Source organism: Calypte anna, chromosome 1 (genome assembly GCF_003957555.1).
Source record: "Calypte anna isolate BGI_N300 chromosome 1, bCalAnn1_v1.p, whole genome shotgun sequence".
NCBI classification, from domain to species: Eukaryota; Metazoa; Chordata; class Aves; order Apodiformes; family Trochilidae; genus Calypte; species Calypte anna.
The window spans coordinates 42,100,811-42,123,108 of NC_044244.1; the positions used below are offsets into that span (position 1 = coordinate 42,100,811).

Here is a 22,298-nt window from a genome sequence, read left to right on the forward strand (position 1 = left end):
GCCCAGAACCACATTTTCATGAAAGAAAACGCCTGAGCCCTCTGTGTGGTGGCTTCTGGAAGGGACCAAGGGTCAGTGCTTTTTTCATAGTCAGCATGTGGGGAGGCAGCCTTAGCTTCTCTCCCCCTTCAGTGCCTTGTGCTGCTCTTTCAGTTTCTAATTCTGCTATGTTTTAGTTTAATCCAGCATTGGGTTTTAATACATGTGTTTTGGGCAGTTTTAAACAAATCAGCTTCAGTTTTCCTGGTCAAGTGCTGATTTCAGAACAAAGGCTCTGGAACCCATTCTCTTCATATTTTTTTTTCCAAAAATGTTATAACTTCAGGAGACTGAACTAAAATAATTTGGTGACGTGTCAGAGCTAGAACCTCATACGTAACCAGAATGCAAGGGCAAATGCTTGGTGGTATCTTTGTAGCCTGGTGTTTACAAAAAAGAGACCAATCCAAGATATTCACTGTAAAAGAGCAAAATGGAGAACTCTAGAATGTCAGAACGTTTTCCCCCTGTACATCTAGGTGGTAAAATGTTTTCTGCTTTGAAAACTCAGCATTCCTGGTGTCAAAGATTTATGCTCAGAAGTGAGATAAGGCTGCAATCTGTAAACGTGGGAAATTAAATGCAAGCGTGAAACCCCCAGCTTATTGCTTTCAGCAGTCTGCACATTCCTGTAAGCAGATTTATTTTCTTACAATTTGGAAGTTTGTATTTGATCAGGGCGTTAGACTTGGGTTGGACCAACAATCTGTTGGAAAAATACATTGAGTTACCAGTATTACTGCTGAGTTTGCCAGTAATTAGGAGAGTTGTCTTGGGGAGGTAAAATATGGCTGAAAAATGAGAAAAAGTGGAAATATTTTGATTGCTATAACCCTTGGTGGAAGTCACATTCTTCTTAAAAGAATGCACAATGTTTTTAAAAGGAAGAATCCTACACTGGCAATAGCCTTTCCTTGTAACTAAACACTTTCATCCACTGCTGGATGTCTGGTTTGGCAGGCTGGTACTTGGGTTTGGTCAGTGAACTGAAGCAGAGTAGATTTGTGCAGCCTCCTATGAGCCCCTTTGGACACCTTTGGTGCAGCCTTTGGTAGCATATCCAGGGCCCTCATCCAGTGTGCTGGGGGTAGAGCTGGCAGCTCCCCCCACCCCAACTCTGCTGAGCACCACGAGGCTGCGGTGTCCCCTCTTTTCTCGACAGAAAGGTCTTTTGGAATGCTGTGTGTGTGTGTGTGTGTGTGTGTGTGTTTGTTTGGGTTTTTTGTTTGTTTTTTCTAAATTAGTGGCAATTTTCTTATGGAAATGTGTTCTATAAGGAATTCTTATGCAGGACTGCAGCACGGTTACCTTCCAAATTAAAACAAAACCAAACAAACAAATGAAAAGATTTGTGGTGCCTGAAGTTTGTAAGATGTAAAACAGAGGCTGACACGAGCTGGTGACTAAACTACGCGCAGCGTGACAGTGGCTTCTGGGCAGAGGAGGCAGCATGGGGCAGGGACCCCCATCCTAGCCCACCGCTTCGCCTTACTCCCCCCTCCACTTGCCCCGCAGCCTCCCGGGGCTTGTTCGGGCCCCGCGCCGGCTACTGACGGGCCCCAGGGAGCTACTGCGGAGCTTGGGGTGTCTCCGGAGCACCCCTCCCGGCTGCCACCTGAGCAAAGGCGGCCTGACCCGCAGCCTAAGCCACCGCCTCGCCAGCTACGACCCTGGGTCCGGGCTGAGGGAGGGTGGCAGTAGCGGAGCGGGGCACAGAGGCGGAGGGTGGAGGCGCGGGGGGCGGAGGCGCGGGAGGCGGTGCGGCGGGCCGGGCCAGGCCGAGCCGGGCCGGGCTGTGGCGGACCGCGGCGGACCGCGGAGGGCAGCGGCGCCGCGCTCATGTCAGCCCGCGCAGCGCTGCAGGGGCCACGCTGAGCGCCCGGCCCGCCCTCGCCCCGCCACCGCTGCGCCTCGTCTCTCCCTTCGGCTTCTCACCTCCCGCATGTTGCTTTTTTAAATTTTTTTTTTTAATTTTTTAAAAATTTTATTTTATTTTTTATGAAGGGGAGGAGCTCGAAATCCAGCTAAACATGAGCCAAAATGTCTGAGAAAATGTCCAGCTTTCTGTACATCGGGGACATTGTGTCCCTGTACGCGGAGGGCTCTGTCAACGGGTTCATCAGCACGCTGGGGTGAGTGAGGGGCCGGGGGCTGTGTGGGGTCTGACGGGGGGGGCGGCGGCAGCCGGATCGGACCGGGCTGTGCCCGCTGCCGGCGGCGAGACGCGGGTTGTGCCGGCTACAGCACAGGAAGCGGCCGGCAGCGGAGGGAGGAAAGTAGGAAGTGATGAGCGGGGGAGAAGGGAGGAATGAGAGAAGTTCTGGTGCAGGCCCGCGGCAGTGGGGCCCGGGTGGCAGCGGTACCGGTGGAGCGGAGCGGGCAGGAGGCGGTGGTGCCCGGCATGGAGGTGGTCGCGCTCCCCGCTCGGTTCCTGCCGGGGCTGCACCACCGGGCCAGCCCAGCCCAAACCGGAATACCCGGCGTTTGCCGGAGCCCGCTCTGTAGAAGTAACCCTGTAATGTGCCCAAATGCATTCATGTACTCCTTATTTATAGCTAACTTCTGTAGAGGTGTTTCTGTTTTGTTTTGGGCTTTTTTTGTTTTGGTGGTGGTGGTGGGGGAGGCTTTATTGCATGCCTAAAAATTTTTGACAGAGATGTGAAGTACAAACCTTTGCTTTCTTGCTAACCGTAGTAATCATCTCCTTAAACGTGCATCCCTTTACTTAGTTTTGTGTTTGCCTGAAGTCTCATTTGCGGTTGTTAATGATCAGATATTTATAATCAGATAATTAATTTTGTGGAGGTGCTTTTTGCATAGAAGAGCTCTTTCTCTTCACGGGGTGAAAACATGTAGTTCAGCCTGTTTGCTTGAGATTTTTGTTAACCTTGACTGCTTTAAATCACCTTTTTGGACTCCAGGAGAGAAAAACCACAGTGAATGACGATAGGAATCGATTGAGATCTTTCTTTAACCCATCACATAGTTTGGTTGTAGTGACATGTCCCAAGGGTGCAGTGGTTCCCTCTGATGTTCATAGGAGTGCTGCAGTAGTGACTTTATGCCATGTCCAAAGCAAGCATGTCAAACCTTTGTCTACAGGAGCATCTCCTGCACTGCACGAATTGCAGTGCTCCAATTAACAAGGCAGCTCAAGCTCTAGTTAAATATCAGTGTCATTCGCAGCTTAAGCATTAGCGGTGCCTTCAGAATAACACTTGAACTTGCTAAGGCTGATCCACTGCTAATTAATCTGTGCTCGGGTATTACTTTGTGTCCTGAGTCCTCTTCAATAGGGAACTGTATGGTGAAGGGCAGTATGACCTTAAAGGTCTTTTCCAACCAGAACGATTCTGTGATTCTAAGTTACTTGGTGTGGTGCTGTTACTGGAAAAGAGCTGGTGTTCAAGGTCCCTAGTACTTTTTTATTCTTACCTGCTATCCTTGCTGTGCACTCATTTCATCTGTTGCAAGTGTTTTCCAGTGGTTTGTTCCTCTATTTGTTAATTTCATGTCTTCTTCATTTTTGACAGTCTATTTAAATAGTCTCACATCTCTTTTTGGTTTGCTGACTCCTGTAATTTTAAACCCTGCCTGAAAAAGTTTGGTTTCTGCAACTGTTAATCACTGGATATTGTTTCTTCTTCTTGTATCCCCAGCATTTGTTTTTCATAGGCATAATGTGTTGTCGAGTTGCTTGGTTTCGTTGTTCTGCTTCATTGCTGTGTTCAGCTATCTGAGGAAAGCTGCATTTGCTGCACGTTTACTTTTCATTACGATGAGAAATGTTCCTCATTTCTGTTAGCACCTGCCTGTCTACAGCCATAGATAGTTCTGCCCTCTCTGGTGCCTGTACAACTGCATGTCACCCCAGTGTGTGTTGGCATTCTCCTGTTGCAGGCTTAGCCTGCCAATCCTCTCTTCATTCCTTGGGGATAGGGAAGGACCTTTTCCCCCAGTTTTATAGGCAGGAAGCCAGGATCAAAGCTTGCCTAAGGCACGTGGGAGCTCTTTATCAGAACTAATTGAACTCAAACCAACACCCTAACTAGCAGGCTATCCAGGCTCTCTTTTAGCCAGTTAACCCTGCTCAAGAAAACTGGGATGAGACAGGATTACTCTTAGTGTCTCTCCTTCACTGGCAAGCCAGGAGTTCAAGAATGCTGATGGAGCTCTGTTAGCTATTCAATACAGCTTTTTTGTGCCCTGCTCCCTGGTATGGTGGAGGCTGCCACAGAGCCAGGAGGCCAGAGCTGAGGAGCTGAAGGCTTTGAAGGAAATGTGAAGTCACCAGTGGAAAACTTCCATGTCTGCTAAATGGGAATGCTGACCCCTCTGCTGGTGGTACAAGAGCTTGGGCTGAATTTCAAAGTTACGATGCCAGTTCACATTATCTGTGCCAGCTGTTGAAATTACTGCCTTTAGACTGGTTGCAGCAACACAGAGGCAGAAAAATAAACTACATCCAGGGAAGAAGTTTGGCCAGCTGCACATGTGCTGTGCAGCCATTGCTAACCACCCGCATCTCCTGCATTCCTGCAGGTTCTCTGTTTGCAAACATCTGAAAAGAGGTGGTGTCATCTTCCAGAGGGGCCTCTTATTGATGAGGACAAAGTGGAGTGGGAATTATTGCTCGCTTCATTTGACTGATGTTGATCCCTGTTTTATTACTTTTGCCTGTACTGCTCTGAAGGTGCTGTTTTGAAAGGTGCTGGGCAAACTAACTTGTCCCTTATGCTATTGAGACCATCAGGTAGTGTCATGCAGTTGCAAGAACTTGAAATCCAGCTCACATCTAGTGATTGCAGTAGAGAGAGAGAGTCCTGTTTATTTTAAGCTGTCAAAAGCTAATTGTTTCTTAAACAAAGCAGGAGAGAGGCCATTCTAAAAATAAGATTAAAAAGTGCATAGCATCTCTCCAAGCAGGGAGGTCTGTCACGTCAGCAGACCTTACTCCTTGAAGAGTTGAACTAGCCCAACAGATTATTTTTGAGAGAGATTTCTAAACAAGTACCCTTTTATGCCTTTTTGGAATATTTTTTGCTTGCTTGCTAGTGCAGAAATGTTCATGTGCTCATTTTCCTCAGGAAACAAAAAGCCAAGAGAAAGATTCAGCTGAACTATTCAGATCGAGTGTAGAGTCAGGTTAATGTATACTATAACCTGAGCATTGAAGTCTTCCTCTTGTACAGTTTAGGAGGTCCTAACCTCCTTGTTTAGGAGACAAGGGATCTGTGCCACTTGTCCATGTGAATGTGCTAAGTGGTGCTAGGTGAAGGTGTTGAGAATCACTGGAACAATGAGATTCTGTAAATTGCACCCAAAATGTGGAGGGACTTCTTTGAGCTGGAAGAAGCTCATGTTTCTGTCCTTGTCTTTGAACTGTTTCTTTACTATCAACAGCTGCTGGATGCAAGCATGAGGGCTCTGCTTTCAGATTTGATCCCTCTCAGTCAGCAGAGGAAACTCAACTCTTCTGCAACTGGGGTTAGTGCTGTCACCTGGGATGAGGGCAGGGGAGGCAGGCAGGCAGCACTGCCCCAAATTCTTCCTCCTCTATCTGTGTTTTAAAAGAAGGCTGTTGTGCTCAGTTTCTAGAAGAGGAATTATAACCATCTGTCTCCAGGAGGATGTGGACCCCAAGTGGAGAGGGACACCTCTGGGTAATGGTGCAGGAGAGGGTTTCAGGGCTCAGCATTCTCTGTTGGCTACTGCAGGTCTTTGGATACTTGGGGTACTGAGAGGCCAGCAGTTCCCTGTTGTTTTTTCCTGCTTGGCTTTGGGTTTATTCTGGGTTTGGATACTTCTCTGAGGTGCTAATGATCTGCAATCTATCTTTTCCAATCTCAAGGCACTCTAAGCTTCTTTCCCAACAAACCCTTTCCTTTTTAAAAAGGAGAATGCTTTTGAATGTATAAAGTAATAGTCTTGCAATCTTATACAGAAAAGGAAATGTTTGGGAAAAGCAATTTACAACCATAGGTAGCTTTCTGCCATTTCAAGATGTATTTGGTACTGGATTATTGAACTGTACTAATAATTATCCCCACCCTGTTTTTGAGCTTTTACTGTGTTTTAGCTTCTGCACAGTTGGAGGCTTTATGTCCCACAGGACACATATGTGGCAGAGCTGGGCAATTCATCCAGGTATCTTAAGTTATCCTAGGCCAGTGTCTGACCCTCGAGATCACCTTCCCCAGTATGTTGGCTGTAAATGTTGTCAATGATGCATGCTGGGAATTAGAGCTGCTATTTATCACCTATCAGTACAGTGAGGAGGTAAAAAAGTATTCTTGATTGGAGAAGCAGCAAAAAAGTAAGTAACAACAATAGCCAGCATCAGCTGTTGGAAAATTTGACGATGGCCCTGTTAATCACCATCAGTAGCTGCATTCCTGTCTCACCTCCATGAGTGGGCTTCTGTGCCACAGCAGCCAGAAACCTCATGGAACATAATTAATGGAGCATGCAGCAGGAGCTGCATGCTAGGTTGTGGATGGCAAGGGTTGCTGAGACTTCTGTTTAGCAGCAAAAAGTGAATTGTAGAGTGTTTGGACACATTTTCTTGAGTTTAATGTTGATTTTTCTTGAATTACTTTTAGTTTGTGGAGTTTGAAATTAGTCCTATTTGAAACGAGTATCACAGTTCTATCCAGGCTCATTCCTTGAGCTTTTGCACATTAGTTGTCTTACTGAAGTTGGATGTCATACAGACTGAATCAGTAAATCTTTGTGAAAAGATTAAGTAGAAAGTGCTTGTGGAACAGGAAAAATCGAAACATTCCAAATACAACAAAGGCCAAAATGTGTTATCTTGGTTGCCTCAAGAATGGTGTTATGAGGAAAGATGTAGTGACTGCTGATGCTTACAACACAGCAATGTAGTATTTTTAATGGTGCACTTTTTTAACCCATCCCTCCTACTGTCTGAAAATGTAAGCTATGGTTAAGGAACAGACTAGATGTCCTTTAATTAATAGCAAATTTTTTCTTTCTTGTTCCAGATGACAAAACTTAATTAGGAAAGAATAAAAAGCCTGAAGAAAGTGGAAACGGCATAACTAGAATTACTCATAATTAAATTCTGACAGTGTAGAATGCAATAATATCCAGAACAGGGAAAGGAAGATGAAGTTCAGATTTCCTGTGGGCAAAAGTACTTGTATATGCTATTACCTAGGTACTTTATGCTCCTGACTGACAGTACTAAAGAGACTTGACAGTTTTAAATCTGTGTTTCTTATTATTTTTTAAAAAAATACTGTGTAAGATTATAATTTTCAGAAATTCTTTTGATAGTTTTCTTAATGCAAAAGCAGTGGTCTGAATTCTGTAGCTGCTTTGAATATATGCTGCTGCACACTTTTTCAGCTATATGGTGTGTTACTTTTATGTGATGACTTTCTTAAGCATAAGCTCTATTGCATGCATTATTAAATACCTTCACTGATCTTACAATAAATGGCACATAAGCAGAAATGTAGACATATAAATACAAGTCTATGTCTTGCAAACCTTGCAATTCAATACATGTATGAAAGCTTATATCCTCTGTAATTATCCACTCACATTAGCAATTAGGCACTGCTCCAGCTTTGCCATTTCTAACAAACTTATTTTGATGCTCATCTCAAATATTCTAACACCAGTTCTGCCTTTAAATAAACAATGAGACAAAGCTTTCCACAAAGCACCCTGATGGGAATGAAACAAGCAATGAGCCCTGGAGGGGATCTGTTTGTTTCAGAAGTTTTACTGGTGCACAGAGCACATCTTGGGTGTGAAGGAACGTAGGATTAGAGTTAATTACTGTATTATGATTTATGACACTGTACATGTAATATCCTTGGTTCAGAGAGCTCATTATCAAAGCGAAGTGGAGAGAAAATTGGGGTTAGGGAAAGGACCAATTGATTTAATGTAAAAGTGAGTTTACCTGTAAACTCTGTGGTAGTAATCTAAATAAGGGAGAACTCAGATTTTTAATAGAGGCAAGTGGTGTGGCTATTAAAACTCATGTAGTTCTCAGCTGGGCTATGGATAATAATGTGGGCAGTAGTCAGGAAAGAGAAGGGAGATTGTTTCACTTGCATTACTTAGTCTGCTTCAACTTTCTTTTGCATAATGATGGGATTAACTAAGCAGTTTTTACATGGTTCTCTGACTCACTAGAAATGAAGGCTTTCCTGTATTTTAGAAGTGCCACAGAAGAAAGAGCCAGATCAATCTTCTGCTTCCCCAGCTTGGAACATTATCTCTCAGGAAGGACATGAACCTTTGGTCAGTCAGATGTTTTACTGCGCAGCGAGGTGTTTGAAACCCTCTGCCCTTGGCTGTGAATGGTGCAGGCTGTGGCTGCTTGGCTGAAGTGTGAGCCTGTGTGTTGGGCAATAGCACAAATCCATGTCCTCTGTACGTGTATTTAATGTGCTTGAAAGTCTGGTTTCTGCTTGCTTTGAAAGGTCAGTTACTTGTACAAAAGAGAGTCTAGTGAAGTTCATATTACTTTGATACACTTAACTAGAATACTTAGGGAAAAAATGGAGAAAGGAAAAGGAATGGTAGCTCAGGAGTTTACTTTTTTCCTTGTCTGTGTTTGTAGTTTTTCACCTACTCAGAGATGCATATTTTAATTATATTAAACACGTAACTCTCCTTATGGCTGATTCTTTTAAACCTTCATTTGTTACATGTAAATCTGATTCCACCTAACTACTTGAATTAGTAGTTCTAGCACTTTATAGATGTGTAGATACATCCTGACATCTGACATAGGTCCTCCTTTCAGCTGTTTATAGTGATGCTAAACTTTGACTTTTTGTGTCAAGAGCTGCAACAGTGTCAGTGTTCACCTCCAGCATGGGCTGCTTGTGCTTCTCTGCTCCTTGGGAAATTTGCCCAGGTTTAGACAGCTGTGGGTTGAGGAAGGATTTAATTCTGACCCCTACACCTGCATCAGCTCTCTTGGTACCTGCCTCTTGACAGAGGGCAGGGGGTGGTGTTCCCTGGCAGGGGCAGCTTCTTTCTTATGGCACTGGGCACCAAGAGACCCCAGCCTGACCTGCAGCTGCAGGGGAAGGGAATCCCAGTTCCCAGGATTTCCAGCTTCCTTTCCTTGGGGTCACAGGAGTGCTTCAGTTGCTTTGTATTCCCCATCTCTGGAAATAACTTCTGTGTTTATTGCAGCAGTTCACTTCAAATACGGAACAAACAAACTTAAACTAAGAAATTACATTCTAGCAAGGTTATATTGCTAAACTGAAAACAGAGTTAAACAAGGAAAGCAAATGAGGGAAAACACAGGCTTAGTGTGTATGTATTATTTATATCTTGTATTAGGCATCGCTTGAGGTTTTGAGGAGCTATTTTGGCTATGGTAGCTGAAAGATTGTGTCAGTAGTTTTGTTGCTGTTTTTCCTACTGTCTTTCTAAGCCTGAATCTCTGTCTACTTCTTATACTGATTGGTTTGCATTTTTTATTGCTTTTAAATAGAAACAAAGCATGTGATTTATAAACAAATCTTATTTATAGCTTAAAAATAAAGACAAGAGGACCCTGAAGTGTTGACTAGGTTAAGCAGCCATCCCTTCCAGAGCTCCTGCATTGCTGTTTCTTCTGCTCAGATTTATTTTTAGACTTAGCAAGATAAGCAAATTGTTGTTATAAAATTTGGGCAGATCTTGCAAACCGTGTCTGTGAGTGCTTTTGTTCCCCCCCCCCCCTTTCTGTTGCTCAGTAAATTGCCTTCTGCACCTCTGGTTTTGGAAGGTTCTGTTCCACCTGCAGAAATTTTGTGGTGCTCAGCAACTCTTGCCAAAGGTGCCCCAGCCCTTCATTGACCTCAGAGGTACATCACATCCCCTGAGCAGGACTTATATTGCCATTACTTTTGCTGGCTGATGAGTGACCACAGGGTTGCTTGATTGCAGTGGGGGGGTGGGGAGAGAAGACTTTCTCCTGTCCTTCCAGTGTTCCCTTGCTGGCCCCTGGATGATGACGAGAGGGGAAATGGGTGCAGAGGGATGTGTTGGGGAGTGGAGGATGAAGCAGTGGAGGAATCCAAGGGTGTGAGGAAAGTGGTAAATACTTGTGGTAGGGCAGTAGCTGATGTAGGGGATCTAGAAGGCAGGACAGATTAGAAGGGAGGTAGGGCTGAAGAGGAACAGAAGATGGAGAGTGTGCTGGGAGATCTGCATCCTCTGCTGACAGAAAATAGTTATGAAAGCTACTGTCACTGCCACTGTTTACTTTGGTATTTCAAATGGTGTGGGTCTGTGCTGAGGCTAGTGTGGTCTCAAAGAACCACAAAGAATATTTGATTATTTCCCCCCCCAACGCCAGGGGGTTTTGATGCTGTTCAGGAAAATCCATAACACAGCTACCTTCTCCAAGAGAATGTCTGAGTTACAAAGTCAGTTCCTGAAAGATTGTCTGTGGTACCTTACACAATTCTTCGTGTAAAAGCACAACAATCCTTAATGTTGTGGTCCCACACTGTTGTTTATTATGCATGGTGGACTTGTTAAATGCATGTGATGCCTGATGCTTTTCTAACAAAAGCATATATATATATATATATATAATGTGTTGTGGTACTCCAGTAATCATCTTATGTAATAAACTTTGGACAATGGATTTGAAATGCATGTTTAGCTTGTTACTGCCATGTAAGTGAAGGCATGGAGTTGAAATTTGTATGAAGTTACTTGGCAGAAGAAGGCTAGAAAAGCATTTCCAAGTGTGGTTGTTATCATTTGACACTACAAGCAAAGCTTTCTACAGCTCTCCTCTGTAAAAAGAATTTATAGTAGAACAGTAAAAGTTTTTGTTCTTTGACCTCTGGCAGATAAAAATCAAGGTCATTCAAAAAATCAACAAACAAACTCTGAAACAAGGCTTTTTATTTGGATCTCAAAATACAGAAACTTGTTATGATCCAGTGGTTGGACAACTTATCTTGACTTTCATTTAAAGGCTTATTTGATTTTCAAACAAGATTTAGTGTTTCACCCCCTCCTCCCCCCCCATCCTGCATTTGATATACATAAGTTAATGAATGTTGCAGAGGCAGCTGGAAGCCTGGGATCATGGGAACACAACTGCTTGGACTCATGGTTTGAACATATAAAGCATTCAGCTGCCCCTGCAGGATGTGTTTCAGTTCACTGTGGGGAATTTTGCCTGGCTTCAGTTTGCATCTACATCCTGATGCCTGTGAAATTTTGTGTAGTTGTGGGATTTTGAGTACTCTGATGTAGAAACTTTAACTGGGCAGCTTTAGAGGTGAATGTGACCCATGCTTTAGGATAGATCTTGCAATACTTGGCATTATTTGTAAATCCTGGCTCCCAGGGCTCTAAGAATTTTGGATAAACTTCTGTTTAATAAAAAGTGAGGTGCCTCACCTCATGAAGGTGAGGAGAAGTTTGAAAATTGGAAAAGTTCACAAATGAAAGGTGTGGAAGGAAAGCCCTGAGTTTAGTTGTTTTCTTCTGCTAAGTTGAAATCAGAGCATATGGTTTGCAGGTGAGGAGGATGAATAACTAATGGTATGTGAATACTTCAGACTGGGAACAATGCTTTCTGCATGACCATTTAAAAGTTAGCTGGGTTTGGATTTCTAATGGGCTTACCAGTTGTTCCAGGTAACTGTATCAGGGGTGTGCCTTGCTAAAATATTCTCAAGCCACCTTTTAAATCTGGTTAATGTTTTTGTTACTGTTCAGAAACAATAAATAAAGAGTGAAAGACTGCATGTCAGTTTTAAAAACCCTGAGAGCAGATCTTTGTACATTCGAGTGGAGAAAAATGTTGAAATGCATCACTAAGCAAGTTCCATTTTTCCGACTGAAGAAAAGAAGTTTTAAGGCTACCCAGAAAGTTTTAAAAGTATAAATTAAAAAAAATCAAACCAAACCAACCAACAAACAAAAAAACAAACAAAAAAACCCAACCCCAAACAAACTGTGCCAAGTGAGAAAGGTTAACTGCCTGTTAGTAGTATTTACTTTGATATCTTGGAAAATTTCCGGTTAAGGTTTTTGCCTTTTGCCAAGGTAGACTCTGTTCCAGCTGAATGCACCCTCCCCTCCCTGCCATCTGCCCCTTCTGAGGGTGCCAGTCCATGGACTTCACCCCTTTTCTGAATTGGAAAAATAAGGCTTGGTGAGCTTGATTGTATGGAGAGTTGAAAAGTCAGGGTTAAGTGAAGAGTTTTATGGACTTGCATTGTCCTAAAATAAGTTTTTAAATCAGGTTTGCTGACATAAAAATAAGGTAGGGAAGTGCCTGTAATGCTTCTCAGGTTGAAGACAGAACTTAGCAAGTTGAGCTTTAAGGTTCTACATGTTTCTTAAAGAACTGATGTAATAAATATTTTGGATTTAGTGTTGCTGAAATACCCATGAAGTTGAATGTTTCAATGAATACCAGAAGTTCAAATTCTAATTAAAATTCTGAAGTGTCTTTATAGATATCCTTTCATATCCTTGCTGTCATTATAGCATGTTATTTATAGACCATATTAAGAGTACCAGGATACAGAAAATCTTTGTCTCTAAATGATAAAGTACAAAATAAGACAGAAAATTCAGTGGTTATTATACAGTTTTTTTGTTGGTGAGGAGGTAATAGGTCATTTGTGCTAAGCTGTAGATGAGTTTGTTATATTATACATGTTATTTTATTCAGAAAAAGTAACTAACAAAATAGCAGCAAAGATTAATGACATTATTTCCTGTATAGGTGGGCTGAGATGTAGGGCCTACACCTGCAAATCTGTAAACTCAACAACAGCAAATGCCATGTGGCAATATAAAAACCCCACAAACAAATAAGCACAAAACCCACCCAAAACCAACAACAAAACTGTTGATGAACATTCAAGTTAAGATTTCTACTTCCCTGGCTAGGTTTTCAGTACTACTAATGGATAGATTAGGATTAGATCATGAGACTGTTCAGTGGCAAGCATCTGGCTCTTCAGGGAGGGCAGGGGCTGTGTGCAGCTGCAGGATTTGATTTAGAGCTATGCTTAATTTGTGCTAGCAATGGCTTCTCTAGCAAAAATAAAAGGAATACAAGGTCAGGACCTGGCAGGCAATAAGTCCTATCTGTATTAACTTTTGTAGTTGAACAGGTTTTTCTGCCACTGAATGTTAGAACCCATTACTGGATTTTTTTTTCCACTTGGTAATATCTGGGATGCAGTAAAACCAGTAATGAAAAAGCTCTGTTATAACACCTCACTTGAAGCAATACTGTGCATTAAGCTGGTGGAGTCAAACTCATCATCCACAGGACCATTTCATCTGGTCTGCTTCCTTTCTGTGGCAGATTAACTTCTCTACTGTGATTAGGCTGCTCTTAATAGAATCATTTCACTTGAGTAGAGCTGGAAGTAGGACAGTGCTCGGTTTGAGTTTTCAGCCATGGATCTAAAGTATGTTTAAAGGGAAATATCATCAGGGATGGTAGACAAGCAGAGGAGTGACTTGCATGAGGCTGTTAACAAATTGTGTCTCCAAATTCTAGGAGAACTCTCATTCTCTTTTAATAAATGTTGATCTAGTAAGATATTCAATGCTGAGTTGCATAAATTGTTTTATATTGGTTTATCTTGTGGTGAGCCTTGAGAGTAAGCCAGTCAGTAATTTATAAAAGTTTCCATGAGTCAAATGTATTTTAAAGTATATATCTAGAGATGCAGAATGAGCTTGATCATTGGAAGAAAAGAAAAGTATGCACTAAAAAGTTTTACACTAGCTGCCATTATTGTGTTGCTAATACGTGGGGTGGAACATCATTGAAAAGGTTCAGTGTAATTATGGTTCTTCCATTTGAAGTGGAGGTGTGAGATAAAATCCTTCCACTTTTTTGCAACCAGATAGCTGAAGTAATAGAATTCACCAGCAAAGCTCATACACTTGGTGAAGCCTGTATGAAAGCTGAGTTTTACACCCAAAAAGCTTCTTAGAAAGAAATGCAGCAAAGTCAGGGCAAGCTATTCAGGCCTAAGTGAGTGGAGGTACAGAGAAGTAGGAAAAAACCCTCAGTTTTGGGCAGAGAAAACCTGCTATGTGTCCTCAAGGGAAATGAAAGTGAGAGCATGCTACTAAGCAAAATTCTTTCTGAAAATTATAATCAAAAAAACTCCTGGTGTTTGATTTTTCCTGTATCTAGAAAGACAGGAATTTATAAATTCTTTCTGAATAAATGATCAAGAAAACACCTAACATCATCTCTGAGTTTTCTTTATAGTGAAAACAGCTTGTAAGTCTCCAAAACTAACATCATGGCTTGTGTGTTAGGATGATCTGGTATCATGAGGTGGATCCAACTTTCAAAATGGAAAATTGTGACTGATGTCTCAAAGGAGACCAGAAAGAATTGATATAGTTTCTAATAAAAGAACTGGAAGCCTTTCAGGTAGCATTCCATCAAGAATAAAAATGCCACCTGAAAAAAATACAGGTGCATCAGAAGGATAAAACCTTTTATGGGCAGCAATTAAAAACTGGACAAGTTTGGGAAATGAGCATGCAATATACTCACTGTCAAACAGTCTGGTGGGTCAGTAAGATGTTTAAAAATAGATTTGCTCTGGTCCTGATCTTTTTTTCACAAAATATAGGTGAATAAAACTTTGAATTGCTTTGTGTTTGAGCCTCAATAGAGACTTGCAGACTAGTTATCCAGGTGTGGGAACATAGGTATGTGAATACAAAGGGGAGTTTAGACAGTGACAAATTATTAAAACATTTTTAACTGCTTGGGGAGATCTGCTTGAAATTTCTGAAATTTTCATCCTTATTAATCTAAGGCAGAAGTATATGGTCAGGACTATGCTGAGGCATCTTGAGAAGACTCACTATTTGGTTATAGGAATTAACAGAGGACTGTGCTTTCACAAACATCCCTGGATCTGAAGGCAGCAGGGTGACCTTAGTGCCTCACCCTAATGAACTTTTCGGAGACTAATTGCAGATACTGACTTAGGCAGAAGTTCACATGGTTATTTCAAGGAATGACTGATGGAAAAGGGATCACCTTTTTCTTTCCTTTTCATAACTTGCAAAACCTCCTGCATAAGATCCAAGGCCTCCCGAATCATCCACCTGAACAACATACTGTTCCTGGAAGGGGCTTCAGTGCAGATAAAAGCTTTCTCAGGAGAGCATCTGGGGAGATAATTGACTCCTGCAATCATATTAAAAAAGTTTAGCATCCCCTCAGAGTGGCAAGATCAAGGTTTTCTGGTTGCATCAGGCAAGCTTGGAGTTCAGAAATAAGATAGTACAAAGGAGTTTATATTTGTTCAGAAATGGTACTGTGGCTTTGAAACTGTTGAAATAGGGTGGGCTGCAAGAGTCATAGCTGATCTGAAAAAAGAATGGTTTGGTGAAGGGTAAGCAGGATGTGGAAAATGGTTCAGGAAACGTGATGTTTGCAAGATAGATAAGAGAGCTCCAGAGCAACAGTATCTTGTGGGGGCATTAATAGAGTATGATGCTGAAGAGATTTTTCTTCTTCCAAAGAATAGATAGTTATGACTGTCCATTGACAGAGTCATGACTTATTTCCCAAAATTACTCGATGCTTGGGAAGTCACGCACCAAAGGGCTTGGAAATAGAAGAGACTTTGCTGAACGATTTCTGTAGGTTTAGGGTCAAGAGTAAGCCATCTGAGGATCAAAGGAAAATTTAAAATTCAAAGTATTTTGCTTAGTCTTTGAGAGTGTAGGCGTCCATAGAAGATGCTCTAGTTCAGTGAGCCTACGGTCTGATGGGTGTGGTAGAAAGGATCCTTATGGACTCATACCTTCAACTGCCTTGTATAGATGCAAAGAAATTGGGGCACTATATCCCATTGACTCTGGAGGACTTAAAAATTGGTGGATGAGAATATGAATTACACTCCAGAAGTTTTAGAGCTTATTTTTTTCAATCTAAAGTAAATCTATTTATAATTAATTATAATAGAAGAAATTTTTGGGTGATGTGAAGCATGCAGAAGATCAAACACTAGACTGGAAAAGCTTGTTCAAACCTCTTTGGGAACATGAACATCTCTTGGAAACATTTTTATATGAAATCATATGGAGTCCAAGGACTGACTGGATGTGAGTGAGACATAATGAATCAAGGAGAATTCAGTATCATTTGCACTTTATGACTCCTTTTTTTGTATGTAGTTGAGATACATGTGTTATAATAGTCAAGGCTGTAGTAACAAGTGCATTCTTTGGTCTGAACATGAACTTAGGCTCTTTAGACATGAAGATTTCCAGGAACATGGGAAGAAAGCAAGCAAGCATTTTTTTCAGTAGCTGCTTTCCTCTATGCTATCATCTTGGCTTGGCACAGATCTTAGAAGAAACAGAGGCATTTTATCATAGAAATGGACCAGAAGGGCTGCAAATATCTTATCAGCTCTTCTTTGCAGTTACTTCAGTCCTCCAAGGATACCAAAGATATTGTGTTCCTAGACTTGCCTCACTGACAAATGTATCTTCACCTTGTACTTTCAAGTCTCTTCAAATACTCTCAGAATGGACTCTGTACCTTGGCTGTAGGTATCTAGGGTGGTGGATGACATTGCCTGTTGAAGAAGTTCTGGAATTTCTGTGTTCTGGCTCTTCTTGCTCAAGAACAGGATATTTTTATGTGCTGACTGTTTGAGGGATCAGATCTGAGCGCTTGTTTTCTAAGAACTGGTGAAGGAACTCATGATTTCTGTTAAAAACAGGTGCAGTGTTTTTATCTCTGATCTTTGCAGCCAGAAGAAATATGGATCTGTTTTGTAAGTTGGAGCTTAAATATCTTCCACAAGTTCTCAGTCCTTCTACATGTGACATGGAACTGAATTCTCCTGAGCGAAATAAAGTAGGTTATATAGTCTAGTTGAAGAGGGAAAGAGGAAGGATGGTTTTCCTATGCATTCAGTGGTGTTTGTAGCTCTTTCTATGTGGTGCTTGATCCTGGTCTCTGGTTTGTGTAGCCTGAGGTGGTTCACTGTGGTTCACCATTTCCAGCACTGAGTCTACCATATCAGTTGTGGGGGTACTAGGAGCCTGTTTTGTCCCTGTTACAGAGCTTTGGTGTCCTGAAAGAGCAGCTTTGTATTGGCAGTGTCATGTTTTGGGGTATCTCTTGCATCACTGGCACTGCTTCTGCCACAGCACTTGCAGCTGGGGTGGTTGCAGGAGGATGTTGAAAGGAAAATTTGATCAGTGTTTGATCAAAATTTGGTCCACACAGCCTGGATAATGGATAACAAGTGATTATCTGTTATCACTAAAAACTCATTCTTAGTATGCAGTTCCTCCTTCTAGTTTAGTTTGAAAAATGGCAAGTGTAAGAGTCTTGGGATGCCAGTGAGCCTTGGGTTCCTGCTAGTTTGCCGCAATAAGGAGGCACTCTGATGTTTGCCCAGATTAGGGATTTATTTCAGGAAGCTGATAATGCCAACACTACCCAGTCCCTACGTGGAAGGTAGGATCTTTTAGGATAGACAGTGCATCTGAAGGGATTGGGGATTGCCTGGAAAAAGCTGACAGGTTTAATGGTATAGATGTAAATGACCTAATCCTTTCTGAAAAGGCTGAACTCTCCAAGTAGAGGCAATGGACAGGACTTCAACACTGTCCCAGCTGGCTAGCAGCACTTTGTGCTTTGGCGATGATAGATTTTCATTTTGGAGGCTGGTGTCCCCACCTTACATTGACACTGGAGTGGTCAGATGAATTTCTGTGTGCCTAGGTTTCTGATTCATATTAGACCTAATGCAGAATCTGCAGCTGCTTCCACATGAGTCTTGACCAAAGGGGATTACTGATGGGCACTGGAAAGTCTTGTGGTACTTCTGCCACCTTTGCTACTGTGGGCTGAGGGGACAGGAAGAGGGATATTCCTGCCATTCCTTGCCTGAGCACTTCCCATGCAGGTGTTTTCTGGGCACTGTGTATTGCCAGAGGAAGTGAGCAAAGAGACTGATCCAGATGCCAGTTGAAAGTCTGTTTCACAGCTGTGGCAAGATTTGTGCAAAGCTGGTTGGCAAGAACTTAGGCACAACTTTGGATAGTGTGAAGTGTTGTGGTACATTTTTCCAATTTCAGGATGATGAGTTAGATAACAAACTTTTCTTTTATATAAATACAGAGCTTTATATACAAACAAATAGCTATTTTCAGTGCTCATTTCCTAGAAAAGAAATTAAACTTGAAAGGTAAAAATAAACAAAAAATATTCCTAAACCTCTTCAGTTTGAGGATTAGAAAAAAAACAACAAAACAACAAAGGCTGGAGATGACTTTCAACTCACATAATTAGTAACACAAAGCTGCAGACCAGCAAGATGAACTGCACTGTGACGTGCAGGAACAATTTGTACTCCTTTTAAGTTGCCAGAGTAGTAAGCAGCAGCAGCATACATGCAGTGGAATAAATCCTTGTCTCTGCTTTCCATTTTTCTAAGAAAGATTATCCATTTAGATTTAACCAATACCTGTTTATATCTTAATAGATCATGGGAGAGCAGTTACCTTCTTGTGTCTTATTTAGGGCACTGTACTGATGGAAGAATTCATATGTGTAAATTGTGGTATCAGATTATAATGCTTTTTGTCTAGGTGAATAGTTTTTCAAACCACTGGGGTTGTGAATATACATTTACCCTGCAAGCTATTTTTTATCTGTGGCTACACATCACTGTTCACCATCAAAAGAGTTTATGAGTGCTTCTTAGCTCTCTCCAAGCAGTATGAATTCATATACTTAAACAATTTAATAGATGATTTGTTCTAATGGAGTTGACTGTTGTTTAGAGACAGTCACGCTCTGCAAGGCTGTAACATGAAATGAATGAACTAGCCCAATGTTTACTTTTGCCCTTTCCTGCATTTGGGTCAACTTAGTCCTTTTACTGAGTGTTGTGATCTATGAGTCTATGAGTCTTGTAACTCAAAAAAAAGTGTCAGGCATAACCTAAACCAATGATGTTTTATTTCCACGTGTCAAATCAGAAAATAATAGAGAGTTCTGCCTCAGAGAAGTATATGTATGTGGGACAAGGCTGGCAGCTGCATTTTGCAGTCAGAGAAAAAGTCTGAGATGAGCCATGTCTGTTTTAGCAGGGAGGCCAAACCTTCTGCTGCTTGGGCTGAAGCCTCTCAATGTCCTCTTAAACGGAAGTGTTAATCAAAATATAGCAGACTAAGTGTTTATCTGAGTGGATGAGATTATCCCAGACAATGTGGTGCTGTTTGACTTGGACAAAGAACTGTGTAACCAGACACAAAGCTGCACCACAGAGATAGTCGATTGGCTTTTTGATTATGTAATAAAATCTGGAAAGGTGATAAAAATGGACCTGATTTTTGGGTGGAGTGCTGTTCTATCTTTTCAGATCAGCTTATAGCCGAGTTGTATTATTTACTGTGCACAAATGAATAGGAAATTGTAGCTAAGGCAGTGAGCAGATTTTTAATCTTAATGTGCCAGGCAGCAGGTTAGCTTCTTGTGATAATGTGTAGCAGTTCAAGAAGGTTGTGGAGCGATAAGAAAACGATTGGAATAGGGTTTACTCTGCTGAATATCATTGCACACTACTACATTGACGTTAGCAGCACTTTTTAAATGGGGGTTGTGTTGTGTACACCAATTAGTTTGTTTAACCTGAAATTAGATGTGAGCTTTGGTGTGCTTTTTTTTTTTTTTTTTTTTTTTTTGTCCAGGTTCCCCCTGTAAGGAAACTCTAGGAATGGCTCTAGGAATGGAGCAGCTTTGTTACTACATTCAAAGTTACCATGGGACAGAGTAGCCACACGTATAAACTTCAGGATCTCAGGCTTGCCTGTAATTGCCCTTAACACCATACACTGACACAGAGCTGGCATACACAAAGTACCCCGAAACGTGGAATGACATCTTCCTGAGAAGGATGGATAAAACATATCCCACATATGAGACAGTAGTCTGGGAGAGCTAATATCTCCCAGAAGGCAAACACTCTTCAGGTTGCATGCCTCCATGGTCTCCCCCACACTGACTGAGAGTTGATAGCGTGGGACCAAGGAATGACAACTACTTCCTCTGTCATGAGGTCCTTTCTTGTCTTCTCCTGTCACTGCTTATCACATTTTCCCCCTGCTACTCCAGGAGGAGCAGGACTCCTGCCCCTTCACTCTAAGTCCTCAAGCTCTCTCAGTGTGCCATCTCACCACCTGTCTTTCTTGCACAGTGGATTTTGCCCTTTCCCCACCCACCTGCTGGTAGAGGACATGTGTTGGGCACCCATGGTCACTAAAACCTGCAGGCTGTAGCAGGGCAAGTTCCCCCACGCCCCCAAAAGTGGTTCCTGGCAAGGTGAGGTCAAGGCTGTGCTGTGGGATGCCAGGGGCTGGTCCTGAAAGCCTCCCTCCCCAGTGCCCCCTGCCAGCCCAGCCTTGTGACAGGTCCTGGTGGTGAATGGAGGATGGGAAATGATTTTTTTTTTTTTTTCCCCCCATATATACAATGAAAGGAAACACTGTAATAAACCGAGTGCAGTAAAAAAGCTTTCCTGGCACATTACCTTGTAACACTTCTTCATCCTGTTTCTCTGCTCCAAGTCTTGCTTGGGCTGGTGCTGCTGGTGGGGAGGGTCATGTCTAGTGCCCGGCTTCCCAATAGATTTCTTCTGCCCCTGGCAGCCCCCTGGGCCTGGGCTTCCTTGGGAATAATGGCCAAGGAACCTTCCCTTGTTGCTGGGAAGGGGCTACCAGTGTGATGCTGAGGGCTGCTGTGGAGGGGCTGTTGTTGGGGTGAGGCATAGTGGAGGGGTTTTGCTTTCCCTGCTGGCTTTAGAGGGGGGCTGTGTGAAGACCTGGCTTTGTCCTCTTGAGGGGAGGAAAGGTGCCTTTGCCTCTGATTTGGGAAAAAAAAGGGAAAGTCTTGCATACCTTAGCTGGTGTACAGCAGTGCTGTTTCATTGCTGACAGAGCAAAAATCATAAAATGTCCAGAAGTTCAGTAAAAGACAAGGGGGGGTGGTGGTGGTGGTAGTGGTGTGGGAGGGTGGAGAGAGGAAATACTTGGGAGATGTCTGCAGTGCTTCCTGTTTGCTTCTGAAAATTATGAGTCAGATCCCCCACAAACAGGAGAGAGGGGTTTGAAAACTCATGAGATTTAAAAAAAGTAATCACGCATGCATTTGTTTTCTTGGGCTTCCGGTTTTTGAGCTTTTGGAGCTGGAGGCCATTTTTCACATTTCTCAGGGTAGTGGTGACAGCAAGGAACTCATGCTCTTTTCCTCTTTAGTGAAAATATGCTTTTTAAAAAAATATCTATTCATAGAGCATCAGGAAGTAGACCATAGAAAAGATACCAGGTATCTGAAGATTTGGACTAAGATGTGTAATACCATCACAGTTCTAGAGCCAATTTCTTTGACTTGAAAAACTTTTGCAGCATGAGTTCGTTGTAACCCTCAAACTTAATTGCCTTTGCTTTAGGAGATACATACTTTGGCACAGGAGAGAGAAGGTACATTGTGTAAGTTTGGATTGTGTTTGAGAATAAGAGTGGTTTCTACTCACTGATTTAGAAGGAGGAACCATGATCCTTTTCCCCAGGTGAAATGTAGTCTGCATCTTTAAAACCTGTGGATTTTATGGGATTGTCACATAAGCATTAGTTAATAAGTGTGTGTACAGTAGTAATGCACTTAAAAGAAAAAATTAAGTGGATGCCATTCTTCTATTTCACTGAAGTATCACATTGAAGTGCAGGCTTTTTTAGAAAATGTCATTTATTTGTTTCTCTGCCAGTTAATTCCCAGTAAGTATATGCCAGTGATAAAGGAGTCTAGCTCTCCAAATAGAAAGAGATTATTTGCAGGAGTTTTCTCTTTGTTACAGTGTCAGGATAAACTGTGCGAGACCTGGAAAGCATTTCCTTCAGCTGAAAAGAATGCTGCAGAACTGGAGGGCCTTAATGTAAAAGGCCATACTCATTTCTTTGTTACGGAGTTTGTAGTTAAGACACACCTTAGGAGGTGATAAAACTTTTGGACAACTGACAGCCCAGCCAGAGAGTCTGCACTCTTTGGTGTTCGGCAGAGTTGCTGCTCTGATATTCATGTTGTGATTAAAAAGTCCTCTCATCTTGGTTCAGCATAATGTTGTCAGTACTGAGAGCATATGTGGAAGCACTATGTCAAGGATGAGACCACTTTAAAAAATTTTTCTTCCTCCTCTGCATTAATAAACAAATGTGCTCAT

At 42.1% G+C, this 22,298-nt stretch overlaps 1 protein-coding gene across 1 annotated transcript in view; it reads left to right on the forward strand.

The window, feature by feature from the left end:
• The first annotated feature begins 1,891 nt into the window (after nt 1-1,891).
• Nucleotides 1,892-22,298, forward strand: part of ITPR2 (inositol 1,4,5-trisphosphate receptor type 2) — a 259,728-nt gene continuing 239,321 nt past the window's right edge. Inside the window, exon 1 of the mRNA XM_030449603.1 lies at nt 1,892-2,171. Coding sequence (XP_030305463.1) covers nt 2,080-2,171 — 92 coding nt within the window. The 5' untranslated portion in view covers nt 1,892-2,079. The remainder of the gene's footprint in view (nt 2,172-22,298) is intronic.